Source organism: Phoca vitulina, unplaced genomic scaffold, assembly GCF_004348235.1.
Source record: "Phoca vitulina isolate PV1807 unplaced genomic scaffold, GSC_HSeal_1.0 scaffold16, whole genome shotgun sequence".
Taxonomy (NCBI): Eukaryota; Metazoa; Chordata; class Mammalia; order Carnivora; family Phocidae; genus Phoca; species Phoca vitulina.
Window position 1 is genome coordinate 10,942,326 of NW_022589719.1, and position 15,023 is coordinate 10,957,348.

The following is a 15,023-nucleotide window of genomic DNA, read 5'->3' on the forward strand; positions in this document are numbered from 1 at the left end:
TACACTATTAAACTCTTCTTTCTTTTAACAGTTGATGTGTTGCCTAGTCTTTGGGTGTGAGAAGATAATCACAGAACTGTTTGGCAAAGCTAACTTTTCCTACAAAGGGAATTAAACCCATACACATGGTTTGTTAAATTAATGCTGGAAATGAGGGTGTTAGGACCATTCAGCTCAAACACACTTGGGTTTCAGGTGACTGAGCTTGTTACTAGTATACACAGAAACTTAAAAAAGAAAATAAAACCACTCCAGCAGGGCACAAAGAGAAGGCCATTCACTGCTCTTCAGAATATACTAGTGACTTAAAAACAACTCCCGTAGAAGTGATTATTATTGTAATAGCATTGTCTGGGAACAGATGGTAGCTATACTTGCGGTGAGCATAACATAATATATAAATTTATCCAATCACTATGTTGTACACCTGAAACTAACATAACATTATGTGTTAACTACACTCAACTTAAAAAACTAAAAAACAAGGACTGCTGTCTGGCTCAGTGATTCTTGATCCCCAGGTCGTGAGTTCAAACCCCACATTGGGCATCAAGCTTACTTAAAAAAAAAAATTACAAAACAACAACAAAAACCACAACTCTAGTAGAGTGCCACATTTTTTGACTCCGCAACCTCATCTATCCTTCTATGCCTAACTGCTTCCTCTTCTTACATCATTATTGCCTAACCTACCTCTGTTCTTCTCAGTCCTCATGGGTTCTGCTAATTCCTCTATGTATCTCCCCATTTCTATACCACACTACTTTCTGATGACTCTCTATGACTTACATTCAATGCCCCCAAAAGTTTAACTGCATCACTACCCAGTTTAGGACACCCTGTTGGATAGAATTCTTAAGCTAGGCAATCTCATAAGCCACTGGCAAGCCTGTGGATGGGAAAGTACCCGTCAGTGGCCCAAAAACTATGGACAGGAGAGCAGGATAATAAGATGAAGAGGGCTTCGAGTAAGATGGACTCTCAGATGCATGCCAAAAGAGGAAAACATACTTGGCAGGGGAATTGCATGGCCTGTCTCCTATACCAAGATAAGCAGAGACACTGCATCGTGTGACTGGAGAGGTGGGCAAAGGAGGTAGCTCTACACTAGGAGCAGTGAACCAGCAGTGCTCTTTAGCTAATAGAACTCTAACGTGTAGACTGTGTTTAAGTCACCATAATTGTAGTCTCTTTATTTGTCTTTCTTTCTCTTATTCTCCTCACCTTTTTTCTTTGAAAGATCCTTTTGCCTCCTCTGCAAATATTTCTTAGAAATCCCATGACATTCAGATTTATTAAAGTGAACTTCCTTCCACCTCCAGATTTATATATATCTTCACATAGCTATCTTCCCCCCAAAGTTTTTGCCTTCTGAGAATTGTACTCTACATTCGCATAGTTATCTCATTCACCAAGATAGTTTTTGTCTTTTAATTGAGAATTTGGCCTATAATCTTACAATTTGTTTTCTATTTTTCCTATGTATTCTATGTTCCTTTTCATTCCTTTCTTGTTTTCTCTCAGATTAAATAACATCTTTTTTATTATTTCATTTTCATTTCTATTAGGTTGAATGTCCTACATTGTTTAACCTTACTTTTTATGGAAACACTAGCTATTACAATATGAATCTTAGTCTTGTTAAAGATTAATTTAAATTACTAATTAATTACTTTCTGGACAAGGCAAGAACCTTAGAACACATCATACCCATTTATTGCTGCTTCCTTGGGCTGGTGGTCTATATTTTCTTATTCCATTTTTCCATGGGTAGGTGTATCTATCTTTCATGTCTCCTGATTTTATGCAGGGAACTCAGCTCCAAAATTCTGCTTGCCAGGACTTGAGGCTTTACATCCTGTCCTCCCTGTGCTTCTTATAAATAATAATTACATAAAATTTACATTATAATTCATTTTATTTTATTTTATTTAAGATTTTATTTATTTATTTGACAGAGAGATAGACAGAGCCAGAGAGCACAAGCAGAGGGAATGGCAGAGGGAGAGAGAGAAGCAGGCTCTGCATTAAGCCGGGAGCCTGATGTGGGACTCGATTCCAGGACCCTGGGATCATGACCTGAGCCGAAGGCAGACGCTTAACCATCTGAGCCCCCCAGGTGCCCTACAATTTATTTTAAAATCTAGATTTTGTTACAACTGTTTTTTATAAAATTTGATAAGCTGAATGGCAGTTTTCTTGGACTTTGTTTTTCCCAAATGATACTGAATTTAGTTTAATACTAAGGTCACTTTTATTTATTGGCTTATCTTTATTCTCTATGGATGGGTGTAGGAATACCATGTGGATTCCTAAACCAATGTTTTAGGAAATGATCCTTTATCATAAAAAATAACCTCACTTTGTCCTCACTTACTGTTGAGGCTATCTACCACATTCTGGAACCTGAGCTAATTTTATAACACAGATTTTCTTTTTAAGATTTCTATGTCAGTCTTATTATCTTGTCCTGGAAGTCTATGATGTGTCTCTACTATAAATCTTTTATTATATCTGTAAAAGATCCACATATATACAGATCTCAAATTGTTCCTTCTTTGGTAAGATTTCTATGCTACCCTTTTTTTTTTTTTTTAAGATTTTATTTATTGATTTGACACAGAGAGAGCACAAGCAGGGGGGAGCTGCAGGCAGAGGGAGAGGGAGAAGCAGGCTCCCTGCTGAGCAGGGAGCCCGATGCTGGGCTCAATCCCAGGTCCCTGGGATCATGACCAGAGCCAGGGGGCAGACGATTAACTGACTGAGCCACCCAGGTGCCCTTCTATGCTGCCCTTGTATATAGAAATGCATTTCCTTCCTGTGCATTCACATTTGCCCTGGTAGATTTGATAGCTGGAATCACTATACTTCATTGATTATGTCCTCCATCTAAAATGCTAGGCCTCAATTTCTGTCAAATATTCTAATTCATCACTGTATTATTTACTCTTTTACCACTGGTAAAAAGCATTTTTTTTTCCCAGCCTAAAACCTAAATTATACTATATTAGGTTGGTACAAGAATATCAATCACACTACTTCAAAAATATAACTTCTTAAAAAATATCTGTTATCTATCTATCTATCTATCATCATCTATCTATCTCTATTAGTTTCCTATTGTTGGGCAACAAATTACCACAAACTTAGTGGTTTACAACAATACCTATTTATTATTACATGGTTTCCCTGGGTCAAGAGTCTGGGGAAAACTTAGCAGGACCCTCTGCTCAGGATCTCATAAAACTGAAATCAAGATGTCAGTGGGGCTACAGTCTCATCTGATGCTCACAGTCTTTTTTCCAAGGTCATTCACGTTTTGCCAGAATTTAGTTCCTTATAGCTGTAGAATTTATGGTGACTATCATCTTCCTTGAGGCCAACAGAAACTCACCTTTTTGATTTTTCTGTTTCTGACCTCTAAATTTTCATTTAAGAGTTGATCTGATTCAACTAGGATAATTTCCCATTTAACTCAAAGACAATTAATTACATACTTTAACTACAACTGCAAAAATCTCTTGTACCTTATCATGTGACCTCATTATGGGAGTGACATCCTATCATATTCACAATCCTACCCACACTCAAGAGGAGGCAATTATACCAGCCATATACACCAGGAAGTGGGAATCTTGGGGGCCATATTAAATTTCTGCCTACCATAATTATGCAGTTTTCATTATCCATTTTTTATGCCAAATTTAGATTCTGATCTGAGGTAAATTTTCTGGAAAATTTAAATATAAGTACGTAAGATTGAGTTTTGTTATCATTCAGTACTGAGGATATTTAAAGAGTATGTCACAGATTTTGATGACAAATTCAAAGAGGAACTAAAAAAATGCTTTGAGAAATGGCATTTTTATTAGAATAAATTACTTCCTAAAGAGAGTATTTTAAAGGAGGAGATATTCACTTGGATGTAAAAGTTCTCATATGTTTCCTTTAAACAACATCAGCAACATTACTTCTGAATTAGTTTATTTTCAGGAGTTTATTTTCAGGTATTGGAAAACACTATTCAAGAACAAAAATTGTGATGAGATGTGTCTACATATATTAAACTATGTATAAATATATATATATATATATTTTTTTTTTTTTTAAAGATTTCACCCATTCATTTGACAGAGAGAGAGAGAGCACAGTAGGTAGAGTGCAGGCAGGGGGGAGAGGGAGAAGCAGACTCCCTGCCAAGCAGGGAGCCTGATGTGGGGCTCGATCCCAGGACCCCTGGATCACAACCCAAGCCGAAGGCAGACACTTAACCGACCGGGCCACTCAGGCACCCCAAACTATGTATATTTTTAAGGATTTTATGTGTGCTTAGATGAAGATGAAATAAAACATGTCAAAATTTAACCTTAAAGCAGTATGAATAAAAACTATCAGTTAATTAAAAACTATATACTTTAGGTAAATGAATTTTTTTAAAAGATTTTATTTATTTATTTGAGAGGTAGGTAGAGAGAGGTGGGGGAGGGAGTGGGAGGGCGTGGGGAGGGGCTGAGTGAGAGGGAGAAGCAGATGCCCCACTGAGCAGGGGAGCCCAACACGGGGCTTGATCCCAGAAACCCGAGACCATAACCTGAGTTGAAGGCAGACACTTAACCAACTGAGCAACCCAGGTGCCCTGGTAAATGAATCTTTTAAACAATTTCTTTACATGATATAATGGATATGATAAGTCACAGAACTACAAAGCTCAAAGGTACATTAGTAGATTACGCTTTTATCCTTTTCTCAAACACGACTATACCTCGTCTACATATCAGCTTACCATAATCCAAAAGATTATCAAGGATAGAGCCTATACATTGTAGAATTTGTAGCCCCCTTGATAGTCTAGACTACTGTTTAATTATGCTTTACTTTTTGTAATTTTTGTTAAATCTGATGTACAATTTTTACTTCACAAGTTAACAACTAAATAAAGATCTGAGGTCCAAAAGTCTAAGAAAATATGCTCAGAAAGTAGTACAGAAAATTATAAGACTATGATAAGATTTAAGGGTATAACTCTAGTTTTGACAAGAACAATTTTTCTTCTCATTTCTCTGCTTTAATAGCATTAGTGGGTCTTAGTGGCTTTTTATAGAAATTTGAGGAAAACTAATAAAATCATACTTGTCAATCTCCTATTCAAGGAATTCTACCAGTTGGTCCTGCTCATTGCTCCTCTGTAATATCTTTCAGCTATAATTACACCACATTGCCTTCATTAGTTCTTACCAGTCATTTGCCAATGGGTTTCATTCAGCTGATCTATACCCATTACTGTACATCTTTCAATAAGCAGGTATTTAATAAATATTAATCTAAACTCAGTGGTTACATTTTCTAGAACTCCTTCCATAATAACAATAATTGTCTAGTGGAAGAGAGAAATGTTATACAAATAGTCACGCATATAAACTTACAATTATTAACTGTGATTAGTACTGTGAAGGAAAGTCCTGGGTACTATGAGGGAGAAATTCAGAGGTTAGCAGAATAGAGGAGGCCTCAACAATGCTGCTCAAACTGACAAGACACATGAGAGGAGTTAAGCCTACTAAATCCTAATCATTCCTTATTTCTAAATCATCCCCCCAAGGTCCTATATGAACTAATGTACTAGTTTGCATATTGAAATGTTTGCTTTGTGATTTGCTATGTAGTTTCACATGATTTTATATCTCACTCTGCAAGGGTAAGGTCTTTGTTTTGTATCTTTTATACTTCTACTAGAACTCAACCAGTAATTGATATGCAGGATTTATTCTTTGATAATTATGACATCATGCCAAAATGTGTCACAAAAATGCCACCGACAAACACAATTTTAGAAGTAAAATATAATAAAGCCAAACCCAAGAGTTATGTCAGGTAATATTTATTCAACAGTTTTTCCATTGATTTTTTCTTTAAAGAAAAGCCTCAGTTATATTTGAGGATTCATCCTCTTTATATGCCCATGGTAGGTATCCCCTGATTAGCTCCAGTGGGTAAATCCTCAGTGTCTAACACCAATGGTGGTAATTATATTTCCTTTGTCCCTTGCAGGTTAAGTAATCACCTTGTGATCCAAATTTGGCCAATGAGACATAAGGCCAAGTCATCGGGGGAAAGGTTTTTTGCCCTAATAAAAAGAAATATAGGAATGCCTGACTGGCTCAGTCAGTAGAGCATGCGACTCTTGATATGGGGGTTGTGAGTTAGAGCCCCATATTGGGTGTAGAGATTACTTAAAAAAACCTTTAAAAAAAAGAGAGAGAGATAAGTGATCAAATATCCATTTTCTTTAGTTGGACGTTGTTGAGTGAACATGTAATGAGCCATCTTGCAAGTAGGAGGAGTCATACCCAAGGATCTAGCCAATATTCTGAGGATGGCAGAGGGAAGGAGCCAAAGAGCCAGGCTCCTTGAAAATACTGCTGAACCACTGAATTTAACCCTAGAATTGCCCTGCATCTGTTATGTAAGATAATGAATTCTTCCTCATTTTCTTCATTTTTAAAGTCATTTTCAGTTGAGTTTTCTGTTACTTTGTGCTAATAGTATTCTAACATACAATCAGTTCTTGAATCACACTTGCTTTACTTTTTGTTTTATTCAAAATCTTTACTAATTTTATAATGGGCTAAAGTATAAACTACTATGGTATTTTCTAAACATTTTACTTTTACTTAATCAGGAACATTTCACCAGAAACTTCAGCATAAGCATAAAAATGACAGAGTTTTTTATTTCCCTGCTCTTTGAAACACAAAGCATGCTTGGTGAATTTAGATTTCTATGGAAGAAATCTGCATGTGGCTAATAATTCTATTCATAAGTAGGAAGTGTGGCTACTTTGACAGATAATGGCTCAATAACAAACATGCAGGTCTAAGTCATCACACAGTTTAGATATGAATTCAACAGCAGAATAATGACAGTTGCCAAGGATTTGTACTTGCTGTCGCTTCATACCAGTGTTGGCTGTCAAAATGTCTCTTTTTCTTATACAGAAGCCATAGATTTTTTTATGGATAGCAATTACTTACAATATACAATGAAGTACATCAAATCTAACAACCACTCTTTAGCCCCTCATTACTTGGTAGTCTCTTTGTTAAATGTAGTCAACCATTTTCATCTAAATTATTTATTTATACTGTATATTTGACAAGCATATCTTTCTTGCTTTATATTCGTATGGCATTTAAACCTTCACGAAGAGTTATGTTTTTTTTTTAATATTGTCATTTGTAAAACTTATCTTTATCCTATTACCATTTTAATGGTAATTAAACGCTCTAATTGGAATAAATACAAATAAGAAAATGTAAACATAAGGGAAAATAACCCTAAGTACATTCAATAATAAATCACCAGCTTAAAATACTGAAATGCAACTGATAAAAGAAATAACCCCACATATGTTTGGTGAATGTAACCTGCTATAAAATCTCTGGAGTACATAAAGCACAAAAATTTCATTAAACTTCATCAGAACCTTTTTCCAACTTGATGGAATGAATAACCTAAAGATATAAATAACTTTCTACAATTACTAGATAAAATGTGATTTAAACATCATAGAAAGTAAATAACAGAAGTGATAATAATAAAACTGAAAAATTCCCCCCAAATTTTATTTCCAATAGCAGAAGAAATTGTATTTCTAGTTTGGCCTAGAAATTTAGGTAAGGGTATCCCAATTGCAGCACAATTTCCAGTTATTTTATAACACATACTATGTCAAATTTTTACTTAGAACTTGATGATTGAATAATAAACAATGTGTTATGTTCAAGCCACATATATACCCTCTAGGAGCTATTCAACGTTTGTTAAATTGAACTTTTTTACTTTTACAGAAGGAAATTCTAAACAAGAAGAGCAAGTTCCCTGGGTAAAGGACCCATTTGAGTATAGTATCATCCCACCCAAAGGAAGAAAAGAATATTTGTGCTTATGCAAAATACAAAGGAATAAAAACAAGGTACCTCTTAAATCTAAAACTGGAGGAGGTTACAGATACCATATACAACGTTTCCAGAGGAAATGTAAATCTTCCAAAGGAAACAATATAGTCTTTTAACATTTTTTTTTTTTTTTTTTAAAGATTTTATTTATTTGTTTGACAGAGAGAGACATAGTGAGAGAGGGAACACAAGCAGGGGGAGTGGGAGAGGGAGAAGCAGGCTTCCCGCCGAGCAGGGAGCCCGATGCGGGGCTCGATCCCAGGACCCTGGGACCATGACCTGAGCCGAAGGCAGATGCTTAACGACTGAGCCACCCAGGCGCCCCTAGTCTTTTAACATTTTAAAAGGAAATAATACATTAATCTTTACATCTGTAGAGATTTTGTTTTTGAAAAAAATTTTTGAAAAAAGTTATGAACTACGCCAAATGTAATTTGTTGGGAATGAAGGTAGAGCACTGAAGGTGTTTCCTTGCTTCCTTCACTGCTGCTGTCTTCCCTCACTCCCTTCTGCTGCCCATTCCATGCTGGGAATGGACTGCTCGTCTTTGGAATGATGAAATTGCTAAACTTAAACTGTCCCTGGAAAAGGAAATGTGACCAAATTTTTCTATTTAAAAAAGAATCTAAGATTCATTCCAATTAAAAATAGCCAAGATCCAGGGCACCTGGCTGGCTCAGTCAGTAAAGCATGAGACTCTTGATCTCAGGCTCGTGAGTTCAAGCCCCATGTTAGGCACAGAGATTACCTAAAAAAAAGAAGTAAAAAAAATATCCAAGATAACTAAAATGACATAAAAAAGTGAATGAATGGTTTAGGTGCTATTCGTCTCCTTGAAAGCAAGATTTGTCTGTGAAAAAGCAACCCATATAATATATAACAAAAAGTTGTTGGTGATTCACTTTTAAAACTGATTTAAGTCCTGGGGCACCTGGGTGGCCCAGTCGTTAGGCGTCTGCCTTCGGCTCGGGTCATGGTCCCAGGGTCCTGGGATCGAGCCCCGCGTTGGGCTCCCTGCTCAGTGGGAAGCCTGCTTCTCCCTCTCCCACTCCCCCTGCTTGTGTTCCCTTTCTCCCTGTCTCTCTCTCTCTGTGTCAAAATAAATAAATAAAATCTTGTAAAAATTTAAAAAAAAAACTGATTTAAGTCCTTATTTAATGTACTAAAAATAATTTCTCCCACAGGGAACTAAAAGAGTTGGCAACACACTCAGCTGCAAGCAGGATTAAAAAATACTGTTAACTTTCTATTGTAAAAAATCATGAAATTACATCCTTTGATGATCATCAGCTAAAAATCATTAAAATACTTTATGCGTGGGGTAGAAAGAGATACTAATTTTTTACAACATTCTCTTAATTTTAAAATGCAATTGTAATTTAGAAATCTTCTACTCAGCATTTGGAAATACCTTCTATAAATATGACAGAACTGTCCATAGATACCTGTTATCAATAAATAATTAATTCTGCCATCCCTGTCTCAAAGGCTGGTGCCCTGTTCCAGGTCACCTGGGAATACATCAGACTATAGCTAGGTAGGAAAAGTTTCTTACTGTGCTGCTTTCCTGGAAATAGCCATAGGAATTAGGCTAGATATTTCCAGTTATCTGACCTCCTAGTGGTAAGTCATAAAATGCGAGGATCAGACCTTCTTTGGCACAATACGTTGAACTCATTTACACTGTTGGTGATTAGTTTTCTTGCTGGGGGAAGGAACGTGGCACAGCAGTTTTCACTCTATTACAAACAAGTACAACAGAGTGACAAAGGAAAAACATTGAAAGAACACAAGAGAGAGGAGAAGAGTGGATAATGTGAATACAATATAGAATAAATTAATAGCACTGGGTAATAACATGAGAATAAAGTGACCAGTCATTGTATGGCTTGCAATGAATGGATTTAATACATGTGGGCATATTTTGTAAAACGTACAGTGTGTTTAGTGAAAAGAAACATAATCTCTTGTGATATAAGTAAAGGAAAAACAAATTGACTATATTTTAATAATTATTTCTCATAAAAAGATCACAAAGACGTTGGAAGAAAGGTGGCAAGGAAAACAAGAATGAGACAAGAAAAGTTTTAACCTCAATCAGGGGGAAATGTCTTTACTTATAGAGAAAATTGCCTCTCTCTGATAATCCTATTAATGCCAACCATTAGCCTTTATGAACCTGACCCCTTACAGGTTGAAACTCATCATTTTCTTTTTCATGAAAGTAAAAGATCTCTGGGCATTATCTTTGACTTTCCATTCAATTACCAAGAAAATGTTTACTTTATTTTCTAGATGCATCATAATCAAAGTTGATGGTAACAGGTAATAGTGGCAAAAAAGAAGTCAGGATTCAGACAAAGAAATATGAGTAGCACATTGAAACAAACTATAAAAAAACAGATGATAGGAAGGTGTCACATGAAAAGAAAGACTGACATTAAAAAAAGGACGAATAAGGCCAGAGTTAAAAAGAATCAGAATCAAAGAAAGAAAATGAGAAGAAAGCAGAAACCGTATAAATGAAATTATAGTTAACTCTAACAAAAAAATAATCTAAAAATACACAAAAGATAGTTGGAATAAAAAGCACTATTTTAAAAAGGAAAGTTGATAAAAATAAATTCTAAAGGGAATAAAAATGTGTAAATACACATTATATTAGCAATGGCATTTGTAGAAAGGAATACTTAAAAATCTTATTTAGAAATTGTTTTCCATTGTCTTATTGGAAAGAACACTTTCATGAACAACTTACATCTCTACGGTATAACTATACTGGGTAATGATGTTCTAAAAAATTATCTAGGCATATAGCTAGTACACTGGGTAAATAACCTCAGACACTGCTAATATGGACTCAGAGGTCAGAGGAATAAAGCAAAACAAAAATTAGCTAAAAGTCTAGATTTCACTTTCACCTAAATTTACTAACAAACAAAACGCTTTAAGATATAAATGTAACCTGGCATTTTTATAAGAGATTAACATAATTCTTAATTTATTAATATTTTCTTTAATGCTCTTATAGTATATGTTTTCTATCTAATGTTAAGACTATGACATCACATTTAGCCATCCCATAGTTGATCAAAACCTGATAGGGGTGCCCAGGTGGCACCACAGTTGGTTAAGCATCCAACTCTTGGTTTCGGCTCAGGTCATGATCTCAGGGTTGTGAGACTGAGCCCTGCATCAGGCTTTGTGCTGGGCATGGAGCCTGCTTGGGATTCTTTCCCTTTCCCTCAGGCCCTCCCCCACCTCCTCCACCCCCTCCCGGTGTGCTCTCTCTAAAATAAATAAATAAATCTTAAAACACACACACAAACACACACACACACACACACACCTGGCAGATACTTTTTCATCCTTTCACTTTCTAATGGAGAAAAAAACACAGGAAAAATACCTCTGTCTCCTCTGCTTTGCATTTCTGAGAAGTGTGGTAGGATATAGCAGTTAAAAGTTCTGGCTGTGGAGTTAGATCCACATGGGTTCAAACCATATGTTCTCTACCTACAAGCTCTGTGATCTTGGTCAAGTTAATTAACCTATCTAGGTCTTTGTTTCTTCCTTGGTAAAATGGAAATGTTTAAATACTACCTGCCTTATATTCCCCCCAAGGTTGTTTGGAGAACTAAGTAGATACAATGCAGGTTAAGTGCTTAGCATGGTGACTGGCATAGAGCAAGTATTATCTGCCCTGCCATTATCATTTTTATCATTATGCTACTGTCCAAGTCAAACTCCAGGGATAATTTCTGTTTATTGCATCATCTACCTTTTTTCTTCCCATAAAATAAAAGAAATTGAAGGGCTCTAATCCAGGCAACAACCTTCGTAGCCCATCATATCTCCAAGTTATTATTGACATCATCTCCACAAAATATTGAGCATTTACATAGACAACTTTCTGTAAGCACTTTATCTCCTTCAGGATTCAGTTTAAGCTGCTGAAATAATATTCTTACCTTGGTAAATCTTCTGAAATACATTTATAAGTTGGGTGAATGGTATTTCCACTGAAGGTGCCTTCAGCGTTGCTCTGCGGTGATACCTCCATGGCGTTAGTCAAGGGTGATAAAGAAGACTGAGAAAGTGATGCTCCGTGATCATCTGTTTCTCTTTTTGCCATTTTCAGCTAAAAATGAGGAAGAATTTTATTTAATTTAAAAGATAAAACTCTCCAGGGTTATGAATTGAGGATGGGCATTAATCACAATTTATTTCTCATCATGTTCTAGACTATGCAGCAGTTGCTAAATGTGAGATCTCACGATTAAAAAAAAAAAAACAGAGATGAAAGCCTAAAGGAAGACAAAAGTATGAATCTAAGTCTTTGAACGGTATAATCCTGGGGCACCTGGCTGGCTCAGCCGGTAGATCATACCATTCTTGATTTGTGAGTTTGAGCTTCATGTTGGGTGTAGAGGTTACTTTTTTTTTTTTTTGAGAGAGAGAGAGAGAGAAGAGCAGAGGGAAAGGGACAAGAAGATGCGGGGCTCGATCCCCCGATCCTGAGATCATGACCTGAGCTGAAACCAAGAGTCTGATGTTTAACTGACTGAGCCACCCAGGGGCCCCAGGAATGCAATTTTAAATAGGTTTGTCAGCATAGGCCTCATTGAGGTGATAAAATCTTGGCAAAGACTTGGAAGAGGGTCTTTGTTGTCTGCAGTTGAATCTAATCCCGAAACTCCTGATATTCCTAGAACTAAACTGCTTTCCAGAAAAGCAAGTTAGCTAGTTAGCAAGTTGCTAGACTTATTGTTAACTAAGCATATGGAAGAATGAAAGAACTATAATATAATTTAAACTCACAAGTATTATGGAGAAATACATACCTATAATACATAAGATCATGTCTTTCTCTCCCACTTTCTAGCTATGGGACCATGAGTATTATAGCCTTTCTGTGCTTTAATCCTCCCATTTGCAAAACTGGTTATCTACATGGTTATAAGGATTAAATAAATAAAATGGTGAACATGAAAGCATCCGGCACGGTGCTTGGCATATGGTAGACATTCATGAAGTGTTAGGTGAATCTGAATCTATATCAAAAAAAGAAAATGTATCTCTTTCTCCATACTTTAATAAGGAAAGGTGCTATTCTTTGCCCAGCACTCCTCTGGTATTCCAATTGAAGACCAAAGGGCTGTTGGCTTTCACACTACCCCTCTCCCTTTAAGCTTCTCACAGAGGAGGAACAAGGTTCTCTCAGGCTTCTATAACAACCACTGCTTGTTCAGGTCCTTCATAGGTTGAATCTTCCTAATTGAGGAATGCTTATAAGTGAAAAACTCTAGCTGTGTACAGCAAGGCAAAATTACATGATTACAAAGTAAATCACCTTGCAGAATGAAATCGTTTGACTGCCCTGGTGTGTTTATTATATAGTCCAATTATTAAAAACTAAGAAAATTTGCATCAAACTATAACTCTTGAAATATAGAAATAGTTTTACTTTTTACTTATGCATGATTACAATCCTAATCGTCACTAAAAGAGGCAATCATTTTTTTTTTAATTAGGACTTACTTTATTTTGTTTAAAAAAGGAGTTTTCAAAATTAATGCATACTTTTCTAAAGTAATTAATTCTAAAGTATTACTATCTTCAGTATTATTATAATTATCTAAAGTATTATTAAAGAATAATCCAAAAATACAAAATAGTATATTATATACAGCAAAAGCTGTACCTACAATTCCCTTTAAAAGAGGCAATCATTTGAGTGATGGTATAGTTTTACTTTCCACGTAAAATAGTTTCAGGATGCTTTTTGGTGGAATGAATTATATAAGTGTGAAATCACTACCATTATTAAATGCAATATTTCTTCTATAATGTTACTATAAAAACAGTGTTATCCTCACTAAAAGTAGAACATATAATAGGTTAAGTAGAATATGCGGAATAGAATAAGTTTGCAGATATCAATCATGCACATTACTAATTAAATGAAAACTAATTGTTAATTAGAGATTAAAGAAATAAAAATGTGTTAATTTTAATTTGACTGACACTACTATGGTATTTTAGCCAAGTACAGGTAAAGGCACTGCCTTATGTTTAATAACACATGCATAGTTTATTTACTGACACACTGAAAAACCACTATTTTTTTTACTTCCATCTCTTAATCATCTTACATGAATAGGAGCTCTCACTCATGCCCACCCCTAGATCTGCTCTTCCACCCTTTTTTTAAAAAAGGCATTCAAGCACACAGTGGTTATAGGCCTGGACTCCGGAGCCAGAGTGTCTGGGATTACATCCCCACTGCCCACTTACTAGCTGTGACACTTTGGACAAGTCACATAACATCTTTCTGCATCAGTTTCTTCATTTGTAAGAAAGGGTTAAGAATAGTAGCCACTTCATAAAGTTGATGTGCTCACACATAGCAGGTAAAATGTGTCAGCTACAGAAGAGAAAAGGCTTGATGGTCTTCAGGTTGGGGTACTAACTACCAATAATAAAACAGTACATGGGGCTTTCCAAGGGGCAAGTAAGTGTGGATAGTTATAAGCAAATCAATGTCCAGATCCTTGCCTTCCATATATATGCTTTCTTAAAGAAAGCCTAAAAAAGACTTTCAAGCATAAAAGATAAAATTCTGTAGAAGAAATGCAGGGGAAATAAAAGTTTGCGGAGAGGGGCGCCTGGGTGGCTCAGTTGGTTAAGTGTCTGCCTTCAGCTCAGGTCATGATCCCAGGGTCCTGGGATCGAGTCCTGCATTGGGCTCCCTGCTCAGTGGGAGTCTGCTTCTCCCTCTGTCCCTCACACTGCTCCTGAGCTCTCTCTCTCTCAAATAAATAAAATCTTAAAAAAAAAAAAGAAAGAAACAGCTGTACTTTAAAACTAACCTATGAGAAAAAAGATGTAAGCCCGCACATGCATAAGTGCCACGTCATCCCCTACCCAAAAATGTACCCAGGTCTCTAGATCTAACTTCTAGTTTGTGAGAAATACTGGAGGTAGAAAAACGTGTTAAATGACATGACACTGAAAATAAAGATGGAGAAATGTTACAGGTGAAAAGAGACTAAGAATTATATCAAC

General features: G+C 35.9%; 1 protein-coding gene across 1 annotated transcript in view; it reads right to left on the reverse strand.

The window, feature by feature from the left end:
• The window catches only part of DCDC1 (doublecortin domain containing 1), a 465,966-nt gene that overhangs the window by 429,250 nt on the left and 21,693 nt on the right, over nucleotides 1–15,023 (reverse strand). Inside the window, exon 3 of the mRNA XM_032415097.1 lies at nucleotides 11,927–12,096. Within this exon, the coding sequence (XP_032270988.1) occupies nucleotides 11,927–12,090 (164 nt within the window). The 5' untranslated portion in view covers nucleotides 12,091–12,096. The remainder of the gene's footprint in view (nucleotides 1–11,926; nucleotides 12,097–15,023) is intronic.